The 19,092-nt window shown below is 52.9% G+C and overlaps 5 protein-coding genes across 5 annotated transcripts; 4 read left to right on the top strand and 1 right to left on the bottom strand.

Moving 5' to 3' along the window:
- Positions 1-965: 965 nt before the first annotated feature.
- On the top strand, positions 966-5,344 carry MAA_04688 (microtubule associated protein; the record flags this gene model as incomplete). Its single annotated transcript, XM_007822784.1, has 2 exons — positions 966-4,094; positions 4,151-5,344. 2 exons carry the CDS (start codon positions 966-968, stop codon positions 5,342-5,344), a joined length of 4,323 nt encoding a protein of 1,440 aa, XP_007820975.1.
- Positions 5,345-5,733: 389 nt separating this feature from the next.
- On the bottom strand, positions 5,734-6,528 carry MAA_04689 (Deoxyribose-phosphate aldolase; the record flags this gene model as incomplete). Its single annotated transcript, XM_007822785.1, has 1 exon — positions 5,734-6,528. The coding sequence occupies one exon, from the start codon at positions 6,526-6,528 to the stop codon at positions 5,734-5,736; it is 795 nt and encodes a 264-aa protein (XP_007820976.1).
- Positions 6,529-7,008: 480 nt separating this feature from the next.
- On the top strand, positions 7,009-8,631 carry MAA_04690 (DUF1479 domain protein; the record flags this gene model as incomplete). Its single annotated transcript, XM_007822786.2, has 3 exons — positions 7,009-7,456; positions 7,527-8,249; positions 8,309-8,631. 3 exons carry the CDS (start codon positions 7,009-7,011, stop codon positions 8,629-8,631), a joined length of 1,494 nt encoding a protein of 497 aa, XP_007820977.2.
- Positions 8,632-10,406: 1,775 nt separating this feature from the next.
- MAA_04691 (uncharacterized protein) lies at positions 10,407-10,922 on the top strand (the record flags this gene model as incomplete). The annotated part of the gene is made up of 1 exon (XM_007822787.1): positions 10,407-10,922. One exon carries the CDS (start codon positions 10,407-10,409, stop codon positions 10,920-10,922), a length of 516 nt encoding a protein of 171 aa, XP_007820978.1.
- A 6,093-nt stretch (positions 10,923-17,015) lies between these two features.
- On the top strand, positions 17,016-18,973 carry MAA_04692 (Na(+)/H(+) antiporter 1; the record flags this gene model as incomplete). The annotated part of the gene is made up of 5 exons (XM_007822788.1): positions 17,016-17,064; positions 17,120-17,188; positions 17,250-17,356; positions 17,443-18,017; positions 18,076-18,973. The coding sequence occupies 5 exons, from the start codon at positions 17,016-17,018 to the stop codon at positions 18,971-18,973; spliced, it is 1,698 nt and encodes a 565-aa protein (XP_007820979.1).
- Between the last annotated feature and the right edge of the window lie 119 nt (positions 18,974-19,092).

Raw genomic sequence — 19,092 nt, 5'->3', positions numbered from 1 at the left:
ACTTTCACTGTACCATTTTAAGAAGCAGGTATCGTATCGTCTGTGAGCAAAGAGTAGTCAGTTTGTAGCCCTGCAAGCTGAGGATGCTTTGCGCTGTTTGCCGTACTCTTTTACTTCGTTGCATTCTGGTGCCAGCGATGCGGACATGACGAAAAACACAACAGAGGGAGAGGGAGCGCGATGATTGTGATGTAAGGAGAGATAACTAGATGGTATAACCTAATGCATGCATCTACACGTAGATGCCAAGAATCAGATACGGGAAGAGACTAAGATGGAACTTGGTATATTCATGAGTCTTGTACGATGGTGCATCAAGTTCGATATGCAAGGCCAAGGCCGGCCGGGTCAAAGTCGAGATGGCTCCACATGGCCTGAGGCCGATCAGCCTGGTTGCCTGGCAAGATGACAGAGGGTTGTTGCTCCAGAGACTCCATCACGCGCACGCTAGTAGCACCAGCTTGAGACTAGTACGCAAGTAGTGACAGCGTTTGAGTGCAAGTTCCACCAAAACTCAATGGTAGGAGCAACCAACAGCCACTAGGCACGACGCCCGAGGGGCAGATGACTCGGGGCGAGGTCGACAAGCTCCATTGACGATATTGCGAATCAAAACATTAGAGCCAGCTTAACCCTGGTGCATGCATTTGGCGTCGCCGCCATCGACGGGGGCATTCCAAAGTCGTTCTGTTTTTTCTTTCTTTTTTGACGCCTGTCCTTACATGCAAAGTGTTTCATGCCTATATCCAAGCGCTGTCTCCTATTGATCTCCACTGCGGGAAGGCGCGTTCAAGTTTGGGTGCATCCTCCAGCTCCAGTGTCGCCTTGCGGTCCACCTGGGCATCACTGCAGAGCACACGCTTGAAGCTTCAAGATGCGCCGTACAGGTGCCTGATGCTGAGTTGTCGCCCTGCTGGTCTCCAATAAACCACTGCCTTGCACGACCACGCGCGCGGCTAAACACCATGCGGGACTCAAAGGAGGGCAGTTCCGCGCCGGAAGACACTGGACATGACGCGAATGCGCAACCTGACGATTCCATTCTGAAGCTGTTACCACCACCTGGCGGCGCCTCTGCCTCGGGAAGCACCACTGGTCCGTCTGCAATGGAGAGCAGCTACGTTGACGCCGTAACGATAGATCATAGCCGGGCACCTGATGTCACTATTACGGAAGAGGCTGTACGCGAACATTTCAAGGACCAAGAGTCGAGCTTCTTGCCCACGCTGTCTCCCATCGCTACAAGGACAACAGCTGAGGATGCGACTGGCGCCGACGATACGATAGATACATCTGGCAGAAAGAAGGACCAGAATGCGGAGAAACGAGACGACGACCATACTAGTGATGTTGATGTTGGAAATACTACATCGAGTCTTGAGAATCTGGACTCTTCCCCTACGACTGCCGCCGCCGCAAGAACCATTTCGAGAGCTGTTAGCATGGCTAGTAGCGCGACAAGGGATGGCCGTACTGCGCCTGCGGCAGCAGACGAAGATGATTATAGAGACGAGACCGAACATTCATTTCTGTCTGGTGCAGACGACCCGTTCTTACAATCCCAAATATCTGATAAGCTTGACACGGGAAGCACACCCAGTAATTCCTTGAGGATTGGCAAACGGTCAAAATATTTGCGCAGTCGGTACGGCAGCCATCGATCATCGACATCTTCGCTCATCACGAATCCAGAATCACAAGACGGTAGCGAGGCCACTATCGGCCATGGTGTTGACTATGCTCTGCAATCAGGCGGCGCCGTTCCGGCGTTGGGGATGTTACGCTCGACAAGCAACCCCTTTCAGCGTTCGATAAGTGTTGGTAGTATGGTGTCTGGCTTCGGTGGCGAGGACTTGAATGATTTGCCAAACCACCACCTGGATACTCTTCCAGAAGTCTCGAGCCCTGACAGACCGAACCACAACGACCCCCTCAGGACCCCAAAGGCCTCACGAGAGAATTTGAAGGTTACTGCACCTACAGATACCGTCATAGCTCAGCATGTCAAGAATGTACAAGTTCCCGAGTCGTTGGTGAAGGAATACCGGTTTAAGAACAGCCTTCAAACGCCTCGCCGACCGTCTAACCTCACCACAAGTATTAGCACTGACACCATAACAAAAACCGGCAGGAACCTCACGTTGAAAGAACAGAGCAGCACTATCGAGAGACTGTCAAAGGAGAACTTTGATTTAAAGCTGAAGGTCATGTTTCTGAGCGACCGTCTGGATAGACTCTCTGAGGAAGGCATCAAAGAAATGATCTCTGAGAACGTGGAACTCAAAACTAGTCTTGCGGTGTTGCAACGTGACAATAAAATCCTCCGGAAACGCATCAAGGAGCTCGAGAGACAAGCCCGAGATGAAGACAATAGACCAAGCACGGCCTCGTCGACGGATCAAACCTCCAAAACAAACGATGAAGATGCCTATGAGAGAGAACAAGAGCTTATATACCTGCGCGAACGGGTTGAAGAGTATGCTACTGAGATTGAGAGGCTTCGCAACGAGAGTCTTAGTCGGGAATCGGAGAAGTTGCAGCTTGTTCAAATGGTCAAGACGCTTGGTGAGCGATCTGGCAGTAATGCCGGCGTGCCTGATGAATCTGCTGTTTGGAGCGACTTGCTGGAACAGGAAACTGTCCGTCGAGAACAAGCAGATGAAGACAACCGGAAACTACGGGACGAAATTTTTCGGCTCAAGAAGGAGCTTTCTGCGCAAGGCAACATGCAACACACCACCAATATTTACAATATTTCCAAGAAGCCTCGCGATGGCGCGTTCTCACCTACTCGAGCAACGTCTGGTCTATCTGGGGAGACAGATGTTCCCGACGCGAACCTCGGCGGGGCTAACGTCTTGGTTGATGAACTGCGGCGGGAAAGTGAACAACTGCGGCATGAGAACGCTGAGTTGAGGCGTGAGGTTGGCGCGCAGACTTCAATGCTTACTTCGAGGAACCGCGAGAAAGAAAGGCTCTACCAGGAGATTGAAGATCTCAAAATGGCTCAGCGCCGTGGTGGTCCTGCTCCATCCACCATAGACAGCATACTTGACCGCTCGGCGTCCCGTGCCGGTGGTCATGAACGATCACAATCCCGGGGAAGCGGACGGACTAGGCAGACTTTGGCTGAGGAAGAATCTGAACGCGAGGGGCTGGAAAATAAGCTGGCTGAAGTACGAGACAAGCTCAGCGAAGTGAGGCTCCAGAACCAGGAATTGCAGAGAGAACTTGAGTCGTGTATGGTAGACTTTGAGGCTGCGGTCGAGGGCAAGCGGCAAGCGGAAGATAACGCCATGTCCCTGCAAGAAGATCTTGACACGGCTATGAACGATCTCGTTGCTCTACAAGCTGAACGAGACGAGGCTGTTCGCGAACAGGGTGAAATGGAGAACGAGTTTGAAGCTTTACGCCATGAAGCCCAGGAAGAGATCGATGCGATGGAGGCCGAGGCCGACCAACGTAATGAAGAGATTCAGCGCGCATATACCGACTTGAAAGATCGCTCAGAAAATTTCGACGCCTTGCAGGAAGAGATGCGAAAGATGAGCGAGGCTCTGGTGCGGCTGGAAGATGAACAAACTGGCAAATTGCGTCGTATCCAACAGCTTGAGGAAGAGTTAGACTCGTCAAATAAGGAGCTCGAGGACTTGGAACAGAAGTTGATGGAGGCGAACGAGAAGAACCAGCGCTTCTCGATACAACAAGAATCAAGCCAGGGAGAGATTGCCTTTTTGCGCGAGGAGCAAGAGGCGGACAAGATTCGTATCGGGGATCTGGAAGCGGCAATTGCCCACGCGGAGCAAAATCTGCGAGACGAAAAAGACAGAGCCAGGGAGTTGGATAACCGCCTTCAACAAGAGCGCATGCACAGAGAGATTGTCGCCGACAAAGAAAAGGAAGAGGTCCAGCAGGTTGTGAATGAGCTCAACCGGGAGGCTTCGAATGCCAAGGACGAGGTAAGGCGACTGCGTAAGAGTCTGTCGTCTCGGGAAGTCGAGGCTACAGAGTGGAAGGAGAGGTTGATAGAGCTCGAGAATAATCTTCGAGAAGCTCTTGGCGACCTCAACGGCACCCGATCTTCTCTTCTCAAGGTACGTATTATGCACTCTTGATCTATGACTGTGGTATACTGACGACTCAACTCTAGTCGATTGCCAAAATGCAACGGGAACTGGAGAACACAATTCGCGAGCTCGATACAACAAAGGCGTCGTTGGTTGAGAAAGATCGCATCATTAAACAACGAGACGCTCTTTTGGAATCTCATGCTCTTGAGTCACGAAAGGTTACCGAGTTGTTGGAAAGGGAGCGCGTCGCGCACCGCAATACAAAGGCGCAATATGACACATTTCAGAGGACACATCAGCACCTCACGCAGACTGCTAGTACCCAGGATGTCAGAATTGCGGAGCTGGAGAGCACCAGGGGTCAGGATCGCAGAAGGCTTGCCCAGCTTGAGCAGACTGCTCGCGATCAGCTTACAGAGAGGAACGAGCTGCTTCTGATGCTGTGGCACAAATTGAGTGCTCTTTGCGGGCGGGAATGGCTTAATAACAATACGCTTGTCGATCGGCAAGTTGTCCCATCGGTCGAAGTGATTGCGACCCGGCTTCCCGGCTTCTCGAAAAACCTTCTTGGCGCCATCAAGGCGATTGAGGCTATGTTTGGAGGACTGCATTCCAAGATTAAGTCGGTGGAACGAGACTTGCATCGAGAGTACCAGACTCTTGAGAACAATCTTGAAGTGAGAACCAAGAAGCTGGATCGTCTCGAGACCATGTTGCGAAACTCGGTGGCCTCGGGGAGCCTAGCTCCTCAGGATATGCACAGTCGAATGGCCCGGTTGGAGGATGCCTATCGCCAACTCAAGGTTGAGAATGCGACACTTCGGACGGCCAATGATGTACGAAGTCGTGCTGCCCACTCTAGCTCTGACGGCACAACAACACCTTTAGGCAGAGGTACCACTGTTAAAGGCTCACCTTCACCGGGTATTCCACGCGGGCCGGGAGATCGTGATAGGAGTCGAACTTCCCAGCTGAGCCAAGACAGGAACAGCCGCTCAGGGGGTTCATCTCGGTCCAACACTGCTTCTGGCATACCCCGGCCATCCTCGGGCAATTTCACCAGCATGGAAGTTGCCCTGCCGAGTGAGGGCGAGCCGACTAATAATGACAACCGCTGGCTCCTGAGACTTCGGGACATGGAGTATAAACTGAAGATGGAGCGAGAAGGCCGGAACCAAGATCGAGCAGCTGCACGGCAACGGCTCGGCGGATTGGAATTGGAGAATAGAGATCTCAGAGAGAGAGTAAGGAGGACAAACACAGACACTGAGTAGTATTGCATGTGTTGTCCGAGCTGGGATATATGACCATCTGAGACATGGAAACTCTTGTTATTGCAACAAACCCCCCGTTTTCTCTTTTTTACTCTGGCAGCACTTGGTTTCCCCACCAGTCCTGTCCGTAATGTACAGTAGGCTTCTTCTTTTTCTTCTTCTTTGGCTGGGCAGCGATGACGAGTTTAAATTTGCAGCATGTTTTGTGACTGTAGGGTGTTGGAAGAGGGTAGCAAAGGTGGTCGTATTTTTGGGTAATGAATGTTTTTATGAGTGGCTACGACGTCTATCATCTCCTCGCTGCGCAGTGTATTTCTCAAAACGGTAGTGAGTTCTCGGCACAGACACGAGGACCGTATCTGTCTGCATCATCCACGGAAAAGTAGTAGCTAGCACGAAGCTCCGCCTCCGTTGGTGCCATCGCTCCGCCGAACCTCGACCTCGATTTCCTCGTCGCCTATGCCTCTCGCTCTCGCCTCCTCCAAGATGGCCTCGGTAGCAGTCGCGCCCACCCTCGTCACCCCGAGGCTCATGACGTGCAGCACGTCGTCCAGCGTCCTCACGCCCCCGGCCGCCTTGATCTGCACCTCTGGCCCGGCCGACGCCCTCATCAGCTTGAGGTGCGGCGTCGTGGCCCCCTCGTAGCTGTACATGCCATTGTCGCGCCTCACGAAGCCGTACCCGGTGCTCGTCTTGACGAAGCCGACGCCCAGCTCGGTACAAATCTCGCACAGCTTGCGGATGTGCTCGTGCTGCAGGTAGTCGGTTTCGAAAATGACCTTGAGCACGGCGCCCCTCGTCGTGACGATGCGGTTGATGGCGTTGACCTCGTGCTCGACGTAGTGCCACTGGCGGCCGAGGGCCTTGCCGACGTTGACGACCATGTCGATCTCGGCGGCGCCCGCGTCGAGCGCCTCGACCGTCTCGGCCATCTTGGTCGCCGCCGTCGAGCTGCCGTGCGGGAAGCCCACCGCGGCGCATACCTTGACCGGGGAGCCGGCGAGCACCTCGGCGGCGAGCGGCACCGAGCACGGCTTCACGCAGGCGCTTGCCACCGCGTGCTGTTTGCAGAGGAGGAGGCCCGTGGTGATTTGGGCGTCGGTGAGGGTGGGGTGGAGGAGGGAGTGGTCGATGTGGGCGGCGAGCATGGGCAGCGAGACTTTGACTTTTACGGGCTGGGCCATTTTTCTGCGCGTCTCGTTTCTTTGGCTTGCTTTTCTGCGTCTAGAGTGTCGATGATGTTGATGGCGTGTTTGGAGGCGAGTTGGGGACTTGGAGGGGTCTCGTGTGCAAACTACCATGTGTGTATTCTTGGCCGACCAAGGCGCTCACAATGCCTCGAGTTGGCACAATATTCATTATTGGGCATGAGCCTTCTACTTGTTGCAGTTCCGAATTGTCGGAAGGATTTACCATGTTTTCACGCCGAGATAGCTGTCCAGCGTCTGGCAAGTCTGGTTTATGCCAAGCGGGGTGCGGACTTCCCGAAAAGGAAACACCGCGCCACTTACACGGCTGTAGTAGAGCTCGTGACGAAAGTCTCTGGGGCTGAATATTTACTATTTATTGGAGTGGTTGTTCGGCTTGTTTTTCTGGGGTCATCTGTTCCTCTTCAACTGTATGCAGTTATTTTGATTCCAAATTGTGTGCTGTGCATCGTCACCATGTTACCACCCTCTGTAGCCAAGATCGCCCGGCGTTCCCCGGCACTCACGAGAGCTGCCTCTACGGCGACGGCGCAAAAAGCCGTAAAGAAGGAAGGAGACATCTCTGATGCCTTTGTCTCCTTGTCTGGCGCCAGGCGGCCGCCTCTTCCAGACCGCTTTCGAAAACTAAAGTGTGACTTGGTCAGGGGCAGGGAGAGGCAGATTGCTGATAGCTGGACGAGACTGCTCCGGCGGTTGAGGGCAGAGAATGAGATCATTGCCCAAAAAGGATCAGACGTCATCCCTCAGGTCAACTTTGCTGACTTGGATGCGGGGTGTGAAGGGCTGAAAGAGGAGATTAAGAAACGTGGTGCCATTGTCGTCAGGGGGGTGATTCCCGAGAGCGAGGCAAGGGCTTACAAGGAGGAGATTGAGGACTATGTAAAGAGGAATCCGTGGACTCGAGGTGAGCATCTATGCAGAAGCTTGTTCTAATTGCTAGAAGTAGGTCTGTATATGCTAACAGGGCTTGGAAGCGTTTCCGGCGGACAACCCGCAAGTATACGAGCTGTACTGGTCTGCGCCGCAGCTCAAGGCCCGCTCACACCCGTCCCTATTGCGTGTACAACACCGTCTCATGTCTTTACTCTGGCATACCTCGTCGGATCAAGCGCAGATATCTCTGCAGAATCCTCTTTCCTACGCCGATCGGTTGCGCATCCGACAGCCGGGCGATGCTACGTTTGCGCTGGGCCCGCACATTGACGGCGGCAGCGTGGAGAGATGGGAGAGGAACGGATACGGGCTTGGCGGCGTCTATGATAGAATCTTGCAAGGAGACTGGGAAAAGTACGACCCGTGGGACGCCAGTGGCCGCGTCCGAGCAGTCAACAACTTGTACGATGGCCTAGGCGCCTGCACCATGTTCAGAATGTGGCAAGGCTGGATGAGCATGAGCGAATCTGGGCCTCGCGAGGGAACTCTGTTGGTCAACCCTCTTATGCACATGGCAACGGCTTATGTGCTGCTTCGCCCATTCTTCGCCCCGTTGAACGAATCCAAGACGTCGACGGCATTCCTCGACGAGAGCAACTGGAAGTTGATTGGTGAGGCTGATATGAGCAGCGAATTGCAAGGTGCTTCACCTGGCCATGGACAGGAACTCACCGACGAGCTGCACCCGCATCTTGAGCTGGAGCGAACCATGGTCCATGTGCCAAAAATCAAGCCTGGTGATTTCGTTGCATGGCATTGTGACAGTAAGTCCACTTACACCCAACTTCCCCCTGCCTGCCCCCCCCTTGCTGATGTCGTACAGCTATCCATTCCGTCGACAAGGTCCACGGCGGCCGCGGAGATTCCAGTGTCATGTATATTCCCGTATGCCCCGTGACGGACATCAATGCCGCATATATTGCGCGCCAGCGACAGGCCTTTCGTGACGGAACACCAGGGCCGGATTTCCCTGGTGGCGAGGGCGAATCTCGGCACATCGGCCGACCGACCGAAGATATGTTGCGTAGCTGGACAAATGACCTTGGACGCCAAGCGTTTGGCCTTGACAAGATTGAAGTCCGGGACGGTGCTTCGCCTGGCGAAAGAGAGGTTGTGGAAAGGGCAAATGTCACCTTGGGATTCTGACGCGAAACCGACACTAAGAGAGAATCAATGTCTTTGAAAGTTTGTCGTCACCAATTTGGTACTTGACGTATAAGATGAATAGCAGAATCCACTCCCCGAGTTGAAGTGGCTTACCGTAAAACCACCATATGCCTCGCAAGTCTTATTCCAAACGATGTAACAAAACTTGAGCAGCCCCATCGCATTCCCTTGTACCGTATATCCGACCTGTTCCCACCATCACGAAATCTGATGGTGGCAACCGATTATTGGAAATATTCAGAAACGTGACTGCCACGGCCAGTCTGCCTGAATATCCCATGTTTCCATACCCATCATAGAACGTGTAGTTCCGGTGACGTTAATGATGGCTGTGCACTTTAGCACGAAGCCCGATATCATGGCGCCGACAGAAACCTTTGCAGTTAGCAAGCCACGTTCTCTGGCTTAGGAGAGGGTACCAGGCGATCAAGTGGCGAACGAGCAAGAGACCGAAGGGAGGTTTAGAACAGAAAGCCCATTTCAATCACAGAAAAAGTGAAACTCATGTTCACGAGATACGCGAGTTAGCTCTAAATCATTCACGATGATTGATTCGTGTTGTGGCGCCTAGTTTCGAACTTGCTCATAGAGCATCCGAATGCGAGCTTGAAGCCGAGACGGGTCCAAGAACAGCCAATAACAAGTTTGGGGTGTGCCGGCCGACCAATATGAACATTGAATATCGCGGTTTGTCAGCCAGTCCCGTGGCCCTCTACGGATATACCGCCTGATCGAATCGATGCCTGTCTGGCAGCGAATCTGGAAACACCCCATGTATCGCGAGTGTAAGGTGAAGAGTCTGAAGACGTGGCATCAGCGTGAGAAACCAACGTATATAGCAGGCCAACGGAATTGTGTAATCAACTGGTCCACCTCCGAGCTCACGTACTGGACATCGGCATCTCTTATGGCCCGAAATGGTGTGCAGATCAAGTGTCTGAGCTTCCGTGGCCGTGAAAACCGGTATCAATGCTGATGCAGTAACCTGACTGAAGCTTTCCGCCGGATGGAGAATGAGAACATGGCTGAAAACTCATGGTCGTTTGCGCCAATAGAATCCAGCGAATTTGTTGAAAAGCCCAGGCCCACCGACAGACCTTTACTGTTTAGCAGCACCTCCTTTGTCTTTTTTGTGTTTTGTAATCATCGTTATGCCTGCTGATGCAGGACGTGGTATAGCCATCGTCTCACCAGCTTCTGATCCAATTGATGCCTGCATGGCTTGCTTCGTGCGGCTCCAATGGCTCCAGCCCGCAGGACACGCCAAACTCCGCACGTCACGGCCGGGGTGATTGATTGTCGACTTTCGATGAGCTTCCAATTAGTCAGCTCACCTGCAGCAAATCCACTTCTGGCGAGGCTGGTTTAGCTGTGCTGACGGCCAACCCGTTATGTGAGGGCATTAGTAAAAGAAAAACCTCGGTGTACGGTGCCTCTTGAGGGCCGAAACAGATCGTGGCTAGGAGCGTCCCGCATGGAGTAGCATGGTGTTGGGACGAAGTGGGGGAATGAGGGGCGGTCAAACAGATTGTCGTTGTAAAGCTCGTCCCAACGGCCAAGTAAAAGGAAGGTATACTGCCTGACAGACGGAAGGAACTAGGGGACTTGGGACACAAATATATAAGACGTCTGTTTGCCACCATCCTTGAGTCCAGAGCTTGTCATTATCACGCAATCAAACGCAATTTCATCAGCTGCTTTCAAGACCTAAATAAATCACCACCACCGCACATACACGCAGACCCTCAGTCACCATGTCATACACTCTTTACGACGGCTCCATCGCCACTGCCCAGGATAATCTTACCTCTCTGAAGGCAATCCTCAAGAAGGCCGAGGCTGCTCCCAACGCTGCTAGTCTCCCTGATGCCCGCATCCACGAGGACATGCTGCCCCTGAGCTTCCAGGTTCATGTTGTCTCGGATATTGCTCAAAAGATGGTGGCCCGCAGCACTGGCGCCGAGCCGCAGAAGCTCGAGAATGACCTCAAGACCTTTGACGACTTTTACAAACGAATCGACCAGGTCCAGGAGCTTTTGACCAAGACTGACAAAGAAGTCGTCAACAAGCGAGTTGGCGACCTCGTCCCCATCGGCCTGGGGCCTGGCAAGAATGCTGAGCTCCCCAGCCATGCCTACGTCACCGGCTATGCCATCCCGAACCTGTTCTTCCACCTCGTCACCGCTTACAACATCTTGCGCAAGGAGGGCGTCCCTCTGGGCAAGATGGACTATCTCACTCCTTTCATCGGAAAGCACGTCTCTGAGTAAGCATCTGGAGATTAGCGCCAGGTTTGTCTCTCTGTACGGGGCTCTCCAAAACGGAGACAGACAACGTGTAACGAGTGATGGAGCGAAAAATACCCCCAAAAGGCGTTGAAGATTATGTGGCAGATCTGGGTTTTTAGTCCATTGTACTCCACGTTGAGTTCAAGGGCTGGGGGATGGGTTGTTGAAAATAGGCTTAGGAATAAAACCAATGCAATTGATTCGCCGTCCTGAATCTGGGCCCAAAGCCAACTACCCAAGTATTTGTTAGTGACGTGTAACATGTGACGTGAGATGTGCAGGACGGTAGTCAGTATGGCACCATCGAGTAGGCAGCGTGGCACAGAGTGAGTTAAGGAAGACCAGTGTAGTGATGTCGATCAATTGAATGCGGCCGAAAATTACCTTTTCGCGTCAGTTTGCGGGCGAGACATGGGTAGTATGCCTTTGGCCTGATGCCGGGGCCAGTTTTGTGAGGCATTGAACAATCCGTTGTTGTCACGGAAAGTCGGAGCTCTGACGACCGACCCAAATGTCAAATGTACCTTCGCCAACACCTCTGCATTCGACAACCTAGACTTCGCATCGCCACCATCCCAACGGATCGCAAAGAGAGCCAAGCTCGTCACCCCGCGACAAGAACGGATAGGCCCAGGAAACCGAGGACTGTCTAATAGACAGGACCGCGGCTATGTCTCCGTATCTTTGGGCCCTGCGCCTTGTCCAGGCCTTTGAGGTGTGACCAACCCGGACATGGCCTCAATGCAAATACTGACCGAGTCGACATAGGATCGAATCATCGAAGCTGTATGCCGCCCGGGACTGGTGGAAGCTCTGTTTCGTCGTCTAACATGTCTGCATAGATCCTTCGGCAGCCCGGATTCCATCGCGCCGTCGGTCGCATCCATCGAACAATCCACGAACAAAGACATGGCCGGAACCCACACGAACCCTTAGCGCCGGGAGAAGCGACAGGTACAGATGTAACACCTCTTTGCATAAAGCCTTCGGTGGCGAGGTCTAACGTGCTATCAGCCGACCCCAACGCGACCGGACGAAGACAGTCTTTCTTGAGGCACTTTCTAGACGAAATCAAGAACCAGTTTCAAGGGAAGCCAACCGACTTGGCAAACAAAAAGCCGCCGAAATAGACGACAACGGAGAGCCAGGCATGGCGTAGACAGTCAAGCTAGCCATACTCATAGAAGACGCCATATTCAAGCAATGCATTGGGCGATATACTTGAGGCTGTAACTTCAAGAAGGACTCGTGCCTAGGAAGTAGAGGACTGAGAGAGGAGCGGCATGCTGCAGAAAATTCTTGGACTATTTCCTCGAGAACGGAAACCCACTTGGCACAGATGGTATCGTTTCACATATCCCGGCGCTGACATCGACAGCACAGAATTCACGAATGGTACAATGACCACACCTCAGTCTCTGCAGTACTGATGTTGCTGGGTTGATTTGCCACACGGATGATCTCGGTGTCAACATGCGCCCCGGCTTGCCCACACTCGAAAGTCTCTGATCACGACTTTCCTGGACTGCCATTGGGATATCGGGATATCTTAGAAGTCCTTTGGCTGACATTAGAGATGGTTGCTTAAGCGACTATTACCTGAACAAAATTATCTTTATTCTGTTCCGGGGAAGCTTTACTTCCTTGCTTAATACAGCGGGTGGGCCAGATACTTATACACATGTTCATATATTATACAAAAACATTTGGCAGTTTTTGACCGATCAACGGCATATTTTCCCTCCCTCAAGTTTCACCTTTCAACTCATCCACCATGTCATCTATCGATGTTGCCCTCATTGGTGGTGGTATCTTCGAGAACAGCATCTACTGAGGAAGCTCACAGCTTTCAATGCGCTATCGTGTGCTCACCAGATTGATATTGTGTTAGCCAGCCGCTCTGAAATGCAACAGCTTGTCTCTCCAAGCTATCATCTCAAGATCACTCGACTCAGCCCAAGACACGGCCGGCCGACTTCCAGGGTCAACCACTGTCGACCCCTACTCGATAGATGCAGGAGTTGGCAGGACACATCACGACCTCCTCGGCAAAGATGTTGCAGCAGCCATCATCGCTCTACCGATGTTGGCCCGATTAGAATATCGAAGCAGCCTTATCCGCGGGCAAACACGTCCTTGCAGGAAATCCTGTGCCCCAAATATGGCAAGCGCCAAGAAAGTTGTCGAGTTTGCCAAGAATACTATTTCATAGGGAGGAGCTATACTTGCCATTACTAACAGTCATTGTTTCTTTGTGCATATCGTGTACGTATAAGAGGAGGGAACTAAGTTGGGTAAGTTGAAGCAAGTCAGCGTCACGAGGTTGGTGAAACAACCCAGAAAGGACTGCAACACATATTGAGGGACGAAGCCTGAGTTTCTGGGCGACTTTGCTTGATGTTGGTATGTATTTCGCCGCAGGGACGACACTATTTCTCCAGGAAGAATATATTGAGGAAACGGTCCATGCTTCCACAAGTCGGATTTGTGGGCATCTAGTGCCCATTGATACGAGGCATGGCATTGTCAAATTGAAGTCCGGAGCCTTGGAAAGTTTCCAGATATCAGTGAGCTCTGTGTTTGATTCGGCGTCTGAATATCGAATGGAATATGTCAAGGGAGCAACTCATATTGTGGGAACTAAGACTACAGCCAAGGCAATTGGTGCTGAAGCAAAAGCCAGGGAATTTGCTTATACGTCTGGGGTAAGCGAGGAGGTTGCTGCCTGATCCTCGCCAGTCGCCGGATCTGGGGCAAGCAGACTTGGAGTTTGTGGAAGGTATGCTGAAGAGCGCTGCACAGAGTGACCAGGAGCAAAAGTTCGAGCTTCTGTAACTTGGATACATGTGCCAAGGGCTTTATTCACCCTATTCGAAGGCAGTATTTACCTTGGAGGTGGAGGAATAGTGCTGTTGTGTGTTGAGAGATCTGGCTGATATTGCTAGCGGAGCTGTGCGCTTTGCTGCGGAGAAGGAGCAGCAGCAACAGTATATGATGGGCGTGGTTCTTGAAACCCTTCAGAACATGGATATAGCAGCCCTTTTGGCGGAGGCGTGAAGTAGGAAGGGGACATGGTAGAGTGATGTGAAACTGGTCGAGACTGGGGCAGGCTGTGACGAGGAAGAGAGATGGCGTCGATTTGATAATACTGTGTGGCTGGTTGTCAGCTTGAGACGGAGACGACTTTCGTGTAGAAAGGTCAACTGGTGCAACTGACATTCACCCCCGGCGGCCATGACTGCGAATGAGCCATCTGGGAGGCTGAAATCCATGATATGATCATATGAGAGTCCCTGCCGCTTGTGATCTGCGTGGATATTCTCCAGTCTTTCCCAAAGCCGTTGAAGTGGCCCGGGGAGATTTTGCCTGTATTTCTAGGCGTCAGCATGGACTGATGAATATTTTCGGCGTTGGATACATCATATGACGAACGGGACTCTGGCAAATGAAGATGGACAGTTTCCTACGCCTCACGAATCTGTCGAGGGTCCAAAATACAAGAACACCATCAGCCCTGCGGCTCCGCGGAGCAAGTCAGCCTGGGTCAGCCTCAGAGCCACCGTTCTCTTGGTAGCCGTCACGTCTGCGGCATCACATGGCGTTGGAAACAAGCCAAGATTCGCGAGGACGTGTAGATTCAAGGGGTTGACTATCCTCTCTGCAGACGAGAAGTCCTCGCCGGGCGTTTTCGCACTCTCCAGCTTGGCGGGAGGAGCCGAAACACTTGACAGACTGCCCGTCAGCAAATGGGGATTGGCAGATGCAAAAGAACGCACCAAAAATAGCAGAATTGTGACAAAATCGTGGGACCGGGTAGATCGTGCATCCTCCCACACGAAGCGTTTCACAGCACTCTCCCAGCTCCCATTTTCGCGGCTTCGGGCGACCCCGAGAGTGGCATCTCGCATGGCTGGACTGTTGTTGCTAGTACTTTGTGCAAGGGTAAAATAAGCGCTCTTTTATCTTGGACAATGGCATGTTTGTCGTGCCGGCACTTTTGGCCATCATGGCTGCGTGGCTTGGGCTTGCATTGTGGCATGTGGCATGTGGCACTGACGTGGCCATCTGGTTTGTACGGAGTACATGGGAGTGCCGTGAGTACATATACATGCAGATGTATGAAGACAACATGCATGTGTTGAACTGAACTCTCAGTTGAAATGGAGTAGGCCGATGTGGCATCAAGTGGCGTTAGTTAAACTGGGCCAGTCTCGTACTGGCATTATGCTTATTTCCAAGCCAAAACGACACTTGGCCAATGATGTACATACATATTTCCATTTCCCGCCAAGATATTCTAGACACCAGGGGCCGCTGGTCTCGTCTGGGGCCAAGCAAGGGGCATCCCGGGCGCCAAGTGATTAGTAGCTTCAGATACCGCCATCAGAGAAATGCGTCACGGCGCTAAAAGGAAAGCGTCTCGCAAATTGTCATGCTCTTGCCGTGATTTCTCACGCCAGACAGCATTTCGACGACGTGTCCCTTATCTGCTGCTTCTCGTTGGCGGACTATTCCGTACGCCGCCTTGTGTCTCGCGGCGTCTTTGGCCGTGTACTCGGGCGGCCGGTTTGTCCGGAGACGGAGACGGAGCCGTGCCGACTTCCCAATTTGGAAGTTGAGCACCTTGAACCCGGCTCCACCTCGGCCATTCTTACGAACCCCCCTCTTACGAGGAGAGCTCGACCATGACCAGTCAGGAGACTCTTATCAACTATGTATTATAACGCATGTTGATATCGCGCAGCGCTTTTACGGAGCCCTCCATGCCATGCCGTTTTGGGGGACTCAGTGTGCGCTCAGGACACTTCGTACGGTTGGCATCCCCGGCTCTTGATACATGCCAAGAAGCCATCATCGACTAGCTGGGTTGTTACATGTATGTATGTATGGACACACCATAAATAGACGAGGTTGTGTCGGGATGGCATTGCCGCGGTTAATGTGTGCATGATGGCAGTTTTTGGCCTCAAGGGTCGTTCTAGCTTCCGTACCTTGAAATACCTAGCACCCATCACATTTTGAGCTCCTGCATGCTGCTGCAAACATTCAAGCTTCATGCACGTTACGAACCAGAATTATGCGTACAATGTACAACAAAGAGCCGCCGATGAGATTAGTATGTACATACGTACTTCAAGTTGCTCCCTTGGCAAAAGCTTATTATTCCTGGCTCCTGACGTAACCGCAACGGCACCGCATAACTTCCATTCCTCTGTCAACTCCACCTCGGCGCTCACACCCCTTGATCTACATGTACATACAAGGTGCCTGGCATAAGAGCTGCCATCTCCCCCTTGTCCCTGTACGGAACACTCCTTGCTACCCCATAAAAGGAGAAGTTACATTCTTCAAAGTCATTGACCTGAGGCTGAACGGGCCTAACCGCGCGTATATCTGTAACTAGACACAAGCCTCCCCGGCCCAGACGTTTCCTGCGCCGGCTTCTGCAGACCGGAAACATTTACACCTCAAGCTACTACCGGTAGACCCCTCCATGATGCTGACCTGATTCAAACCGCTCCCCACATGCCGTTGCCCCAATTTTGCTGATACTTGCTCGACCTGCTTGCTCTCTTTGCCGGGCCCGTCAAACAGGATCGTGTCAGGCGGTCCTCTAATCCCGAACTCTGTGGCTTTCCCACGGGGGAATATATAGCGGAAGCGCCAGTTTGCCGGGTCTGCCTTCATTTTCCCGCAACAGCCTTCCATCCGTCCACCTAAACGTCAGGTTCAAGATAGCGTCTTTTCTGCGCTTCTGTTCTCTCTGCTCTTCTCTTCTCTTCGTCCCCTTTCAACGCATGTTCTCGCAACTAGTACCGCACAAGTCAAGATGGGAAGCCAATAACACTAGCTTTCATACCAAGAACACAGTCTCTGTTCTTCCTCGGTGTTTACGCGTCTTTCTTTTCTTGGGGCCTCACCAGTGCTGGTCTTGACATTGCCCTACGTTGATACGTCTTTTTTCGTTTTCCTTAAATAGCGACTCCTTTCTTTGCTGGTCAAAGTGAAAGAGTCCTTGTCCCTAGATTTCTGTGCCATTTCGCATCGTCGAGTCATTGCATTTCCCTCGCAATCATGCCGTCTCTTGACGTGAGCGAACTCAACATTGTGTTGGGGGTTCTAGGTGCGACTATACCAAGCACGAGATCGGTTATTTTGCTGCTGACCATGTTGTCCAGGAACCTTTATTATACTGTACGGCCTTATATCTGTCAAAATCAAGGCCAAGTGGTACTTGGGTGAAGCACGTACGTCGAGCACACAAAAGAACACGACGAGGCCACGTTTACTGACTAGGCAGACACGCAGTTCCCGCTGTGGCCATTGGAGTCTTGTTGGGCCCTATAGCCGCCAAGTTCATAGACAGCGAGAGATGGGGGTCTCAAACGCCGGGACAGACTGAAGCCATTACTCTTGTACGTGAGGACAGGAAAACTGATGCTGAGCACTTCACCACTGAGCCAAGGTCCAACGCGGCATCTATCTGACAAGTGAACATTAGGGCGTGGCCAGAGTAATGATCGGCCTCCAACTGGTAATCGCCGGCTACCAACTCCCGGCCAAGTACAACCTTACCCGCTGGAAGGAAATGCTCATGTGTCTGCTGCCCATCATGACAATCATGTGGCTCTGCACAACCGTTTGCATGCTTGCGACGGTTCCCAAAGTCACCCTCCTCGCCGCCCTCGTCATCGGCTCCTGCGTCACTTGTACGGACCCCATCCTGTCCCAGGCCATCGCCAAGGGCCCCTTTGCCGACAAATTCGTCGCCAGAGACCTCCGAGAAATCATCTCCTCGGAAGCCGGTGCCAACGACGGATTTGGCTTCCCCTTTCTCATGCTAGCGGTGTACCTGATCCGGCATGCTGATATCCCCGGCGCCGGGGAAACGACAGCCGAAGCCGCGGGGAGGCTGTTGGCGAGAAGCGAAGAGGTGGGCCGATTAGGCGGCGGTGTCGGTGTTGCCATGAGGGAATGGTTTGTCGAGACATGGCTGTACATTGTCTTGCTGTCGGTTGTATACGGCGCCGTTGTAGGCTTTGCCGCCTGCAAGGGCATCAAGTTTGCCCTGAGACGGTGAGCAGCCCTCCTCCGCGACGCCACGTCCCGTGCTAACATGTACGACTGCCAATAGCAAATGGATCGACGGAGAGTCGTACGTCCTCTTCCCTACCGCGCTCGGCATGTTCCTCGTCGGCACCTGCGGCGCCATCGGGACCGACGACCTCCTCGCCTGTTTCGTGGCCGGCAACGCCCTCAACTGGGACGGGGACTACCTCGCCGAGACAGAGCGCCGCCACGACGAGGTCAACTCGTGCGTCGACGTGCTCCTCAACTTTGGCGGCTTCATGTACATTGGCGCCATCATGCCCTGGAGCGAGTTCAACGACCCCGACGGCACCGGCCTCACCTACGGACGCCTGATGCTCCTCGGCCTCATGGTCCTCGTCTTCCGCCGCATCCCCGCCATCCTCTTGACGTACAAGCTCATGCCGGGAGTCGTCAAGGACTGGAAAGAAGCCCTGTTCATGGGATACTTTGGGCCCATTGGCGCCGGGGCCGTCTTCTACGCCGAGCACAGCCGTCATCTGTTCCCGGAGCTGGGCAAAGGCGACGAGGAAGAGACCAACCTAGCCAGGGCCATCGGCCCTGTCGTCTACTGGCTCGTCCTGTTTTCCATTGTCGTCCATGGCCTGTCCATCCCGGCGCTCAACCTCATCTACACGTACATGGGGGTGAAGCCGATCAAAGAAGACGCCGTTGAGATGCGGCGCATGTCTCTGCGCCAGCCGATGCCCAACAATGCCGTCGCCGGGGGCAAAGACACCATCATCGCCTACAATCGCTTCAGCCGGCCCGTTTTCGATCCCTCAGAGATGCCCGTGTCCGCAGATGATGCCTTTACCAATCCTCGTCCGCTGTTCGCCAGTGACAACAAGCTGCGCGACACGCTAGACTATGATGACATAGAAATGCAGAAACAGCTAGAAAGTAGACGCAAGATCCAATATCAGGGCCGGTTCGACCGATGACACTTGCCAAAGCGTCGTTATTTTGCTCGTATTTTGAATTCTTGTTTTCGCACCTGCACGTGTAGCTGCGTTGTCTCGATGATGCGCTTGGCCTTGCTGGCCAGCAACCTTGTTCAGTC

Source organism: Metarhizium robertsii (genome assembly GCF_000187425.2).
Source record: "Metarhizium robertsii ARSEF 23 chromosome Unknown MAA_Scf_1, whole genome shotgun sequence".
In the NCBI taxonomy this organism is placed as follows: Eukaryota; Fungi; Ascomycota; class Sordariomycetes; order Hypocreales; family Clavicipitaceae; genus Metarhizium; species Metarhizium robertsii.
This window is presented reverse-complemented; position numbering and strand designations above follow the sequence as displayed.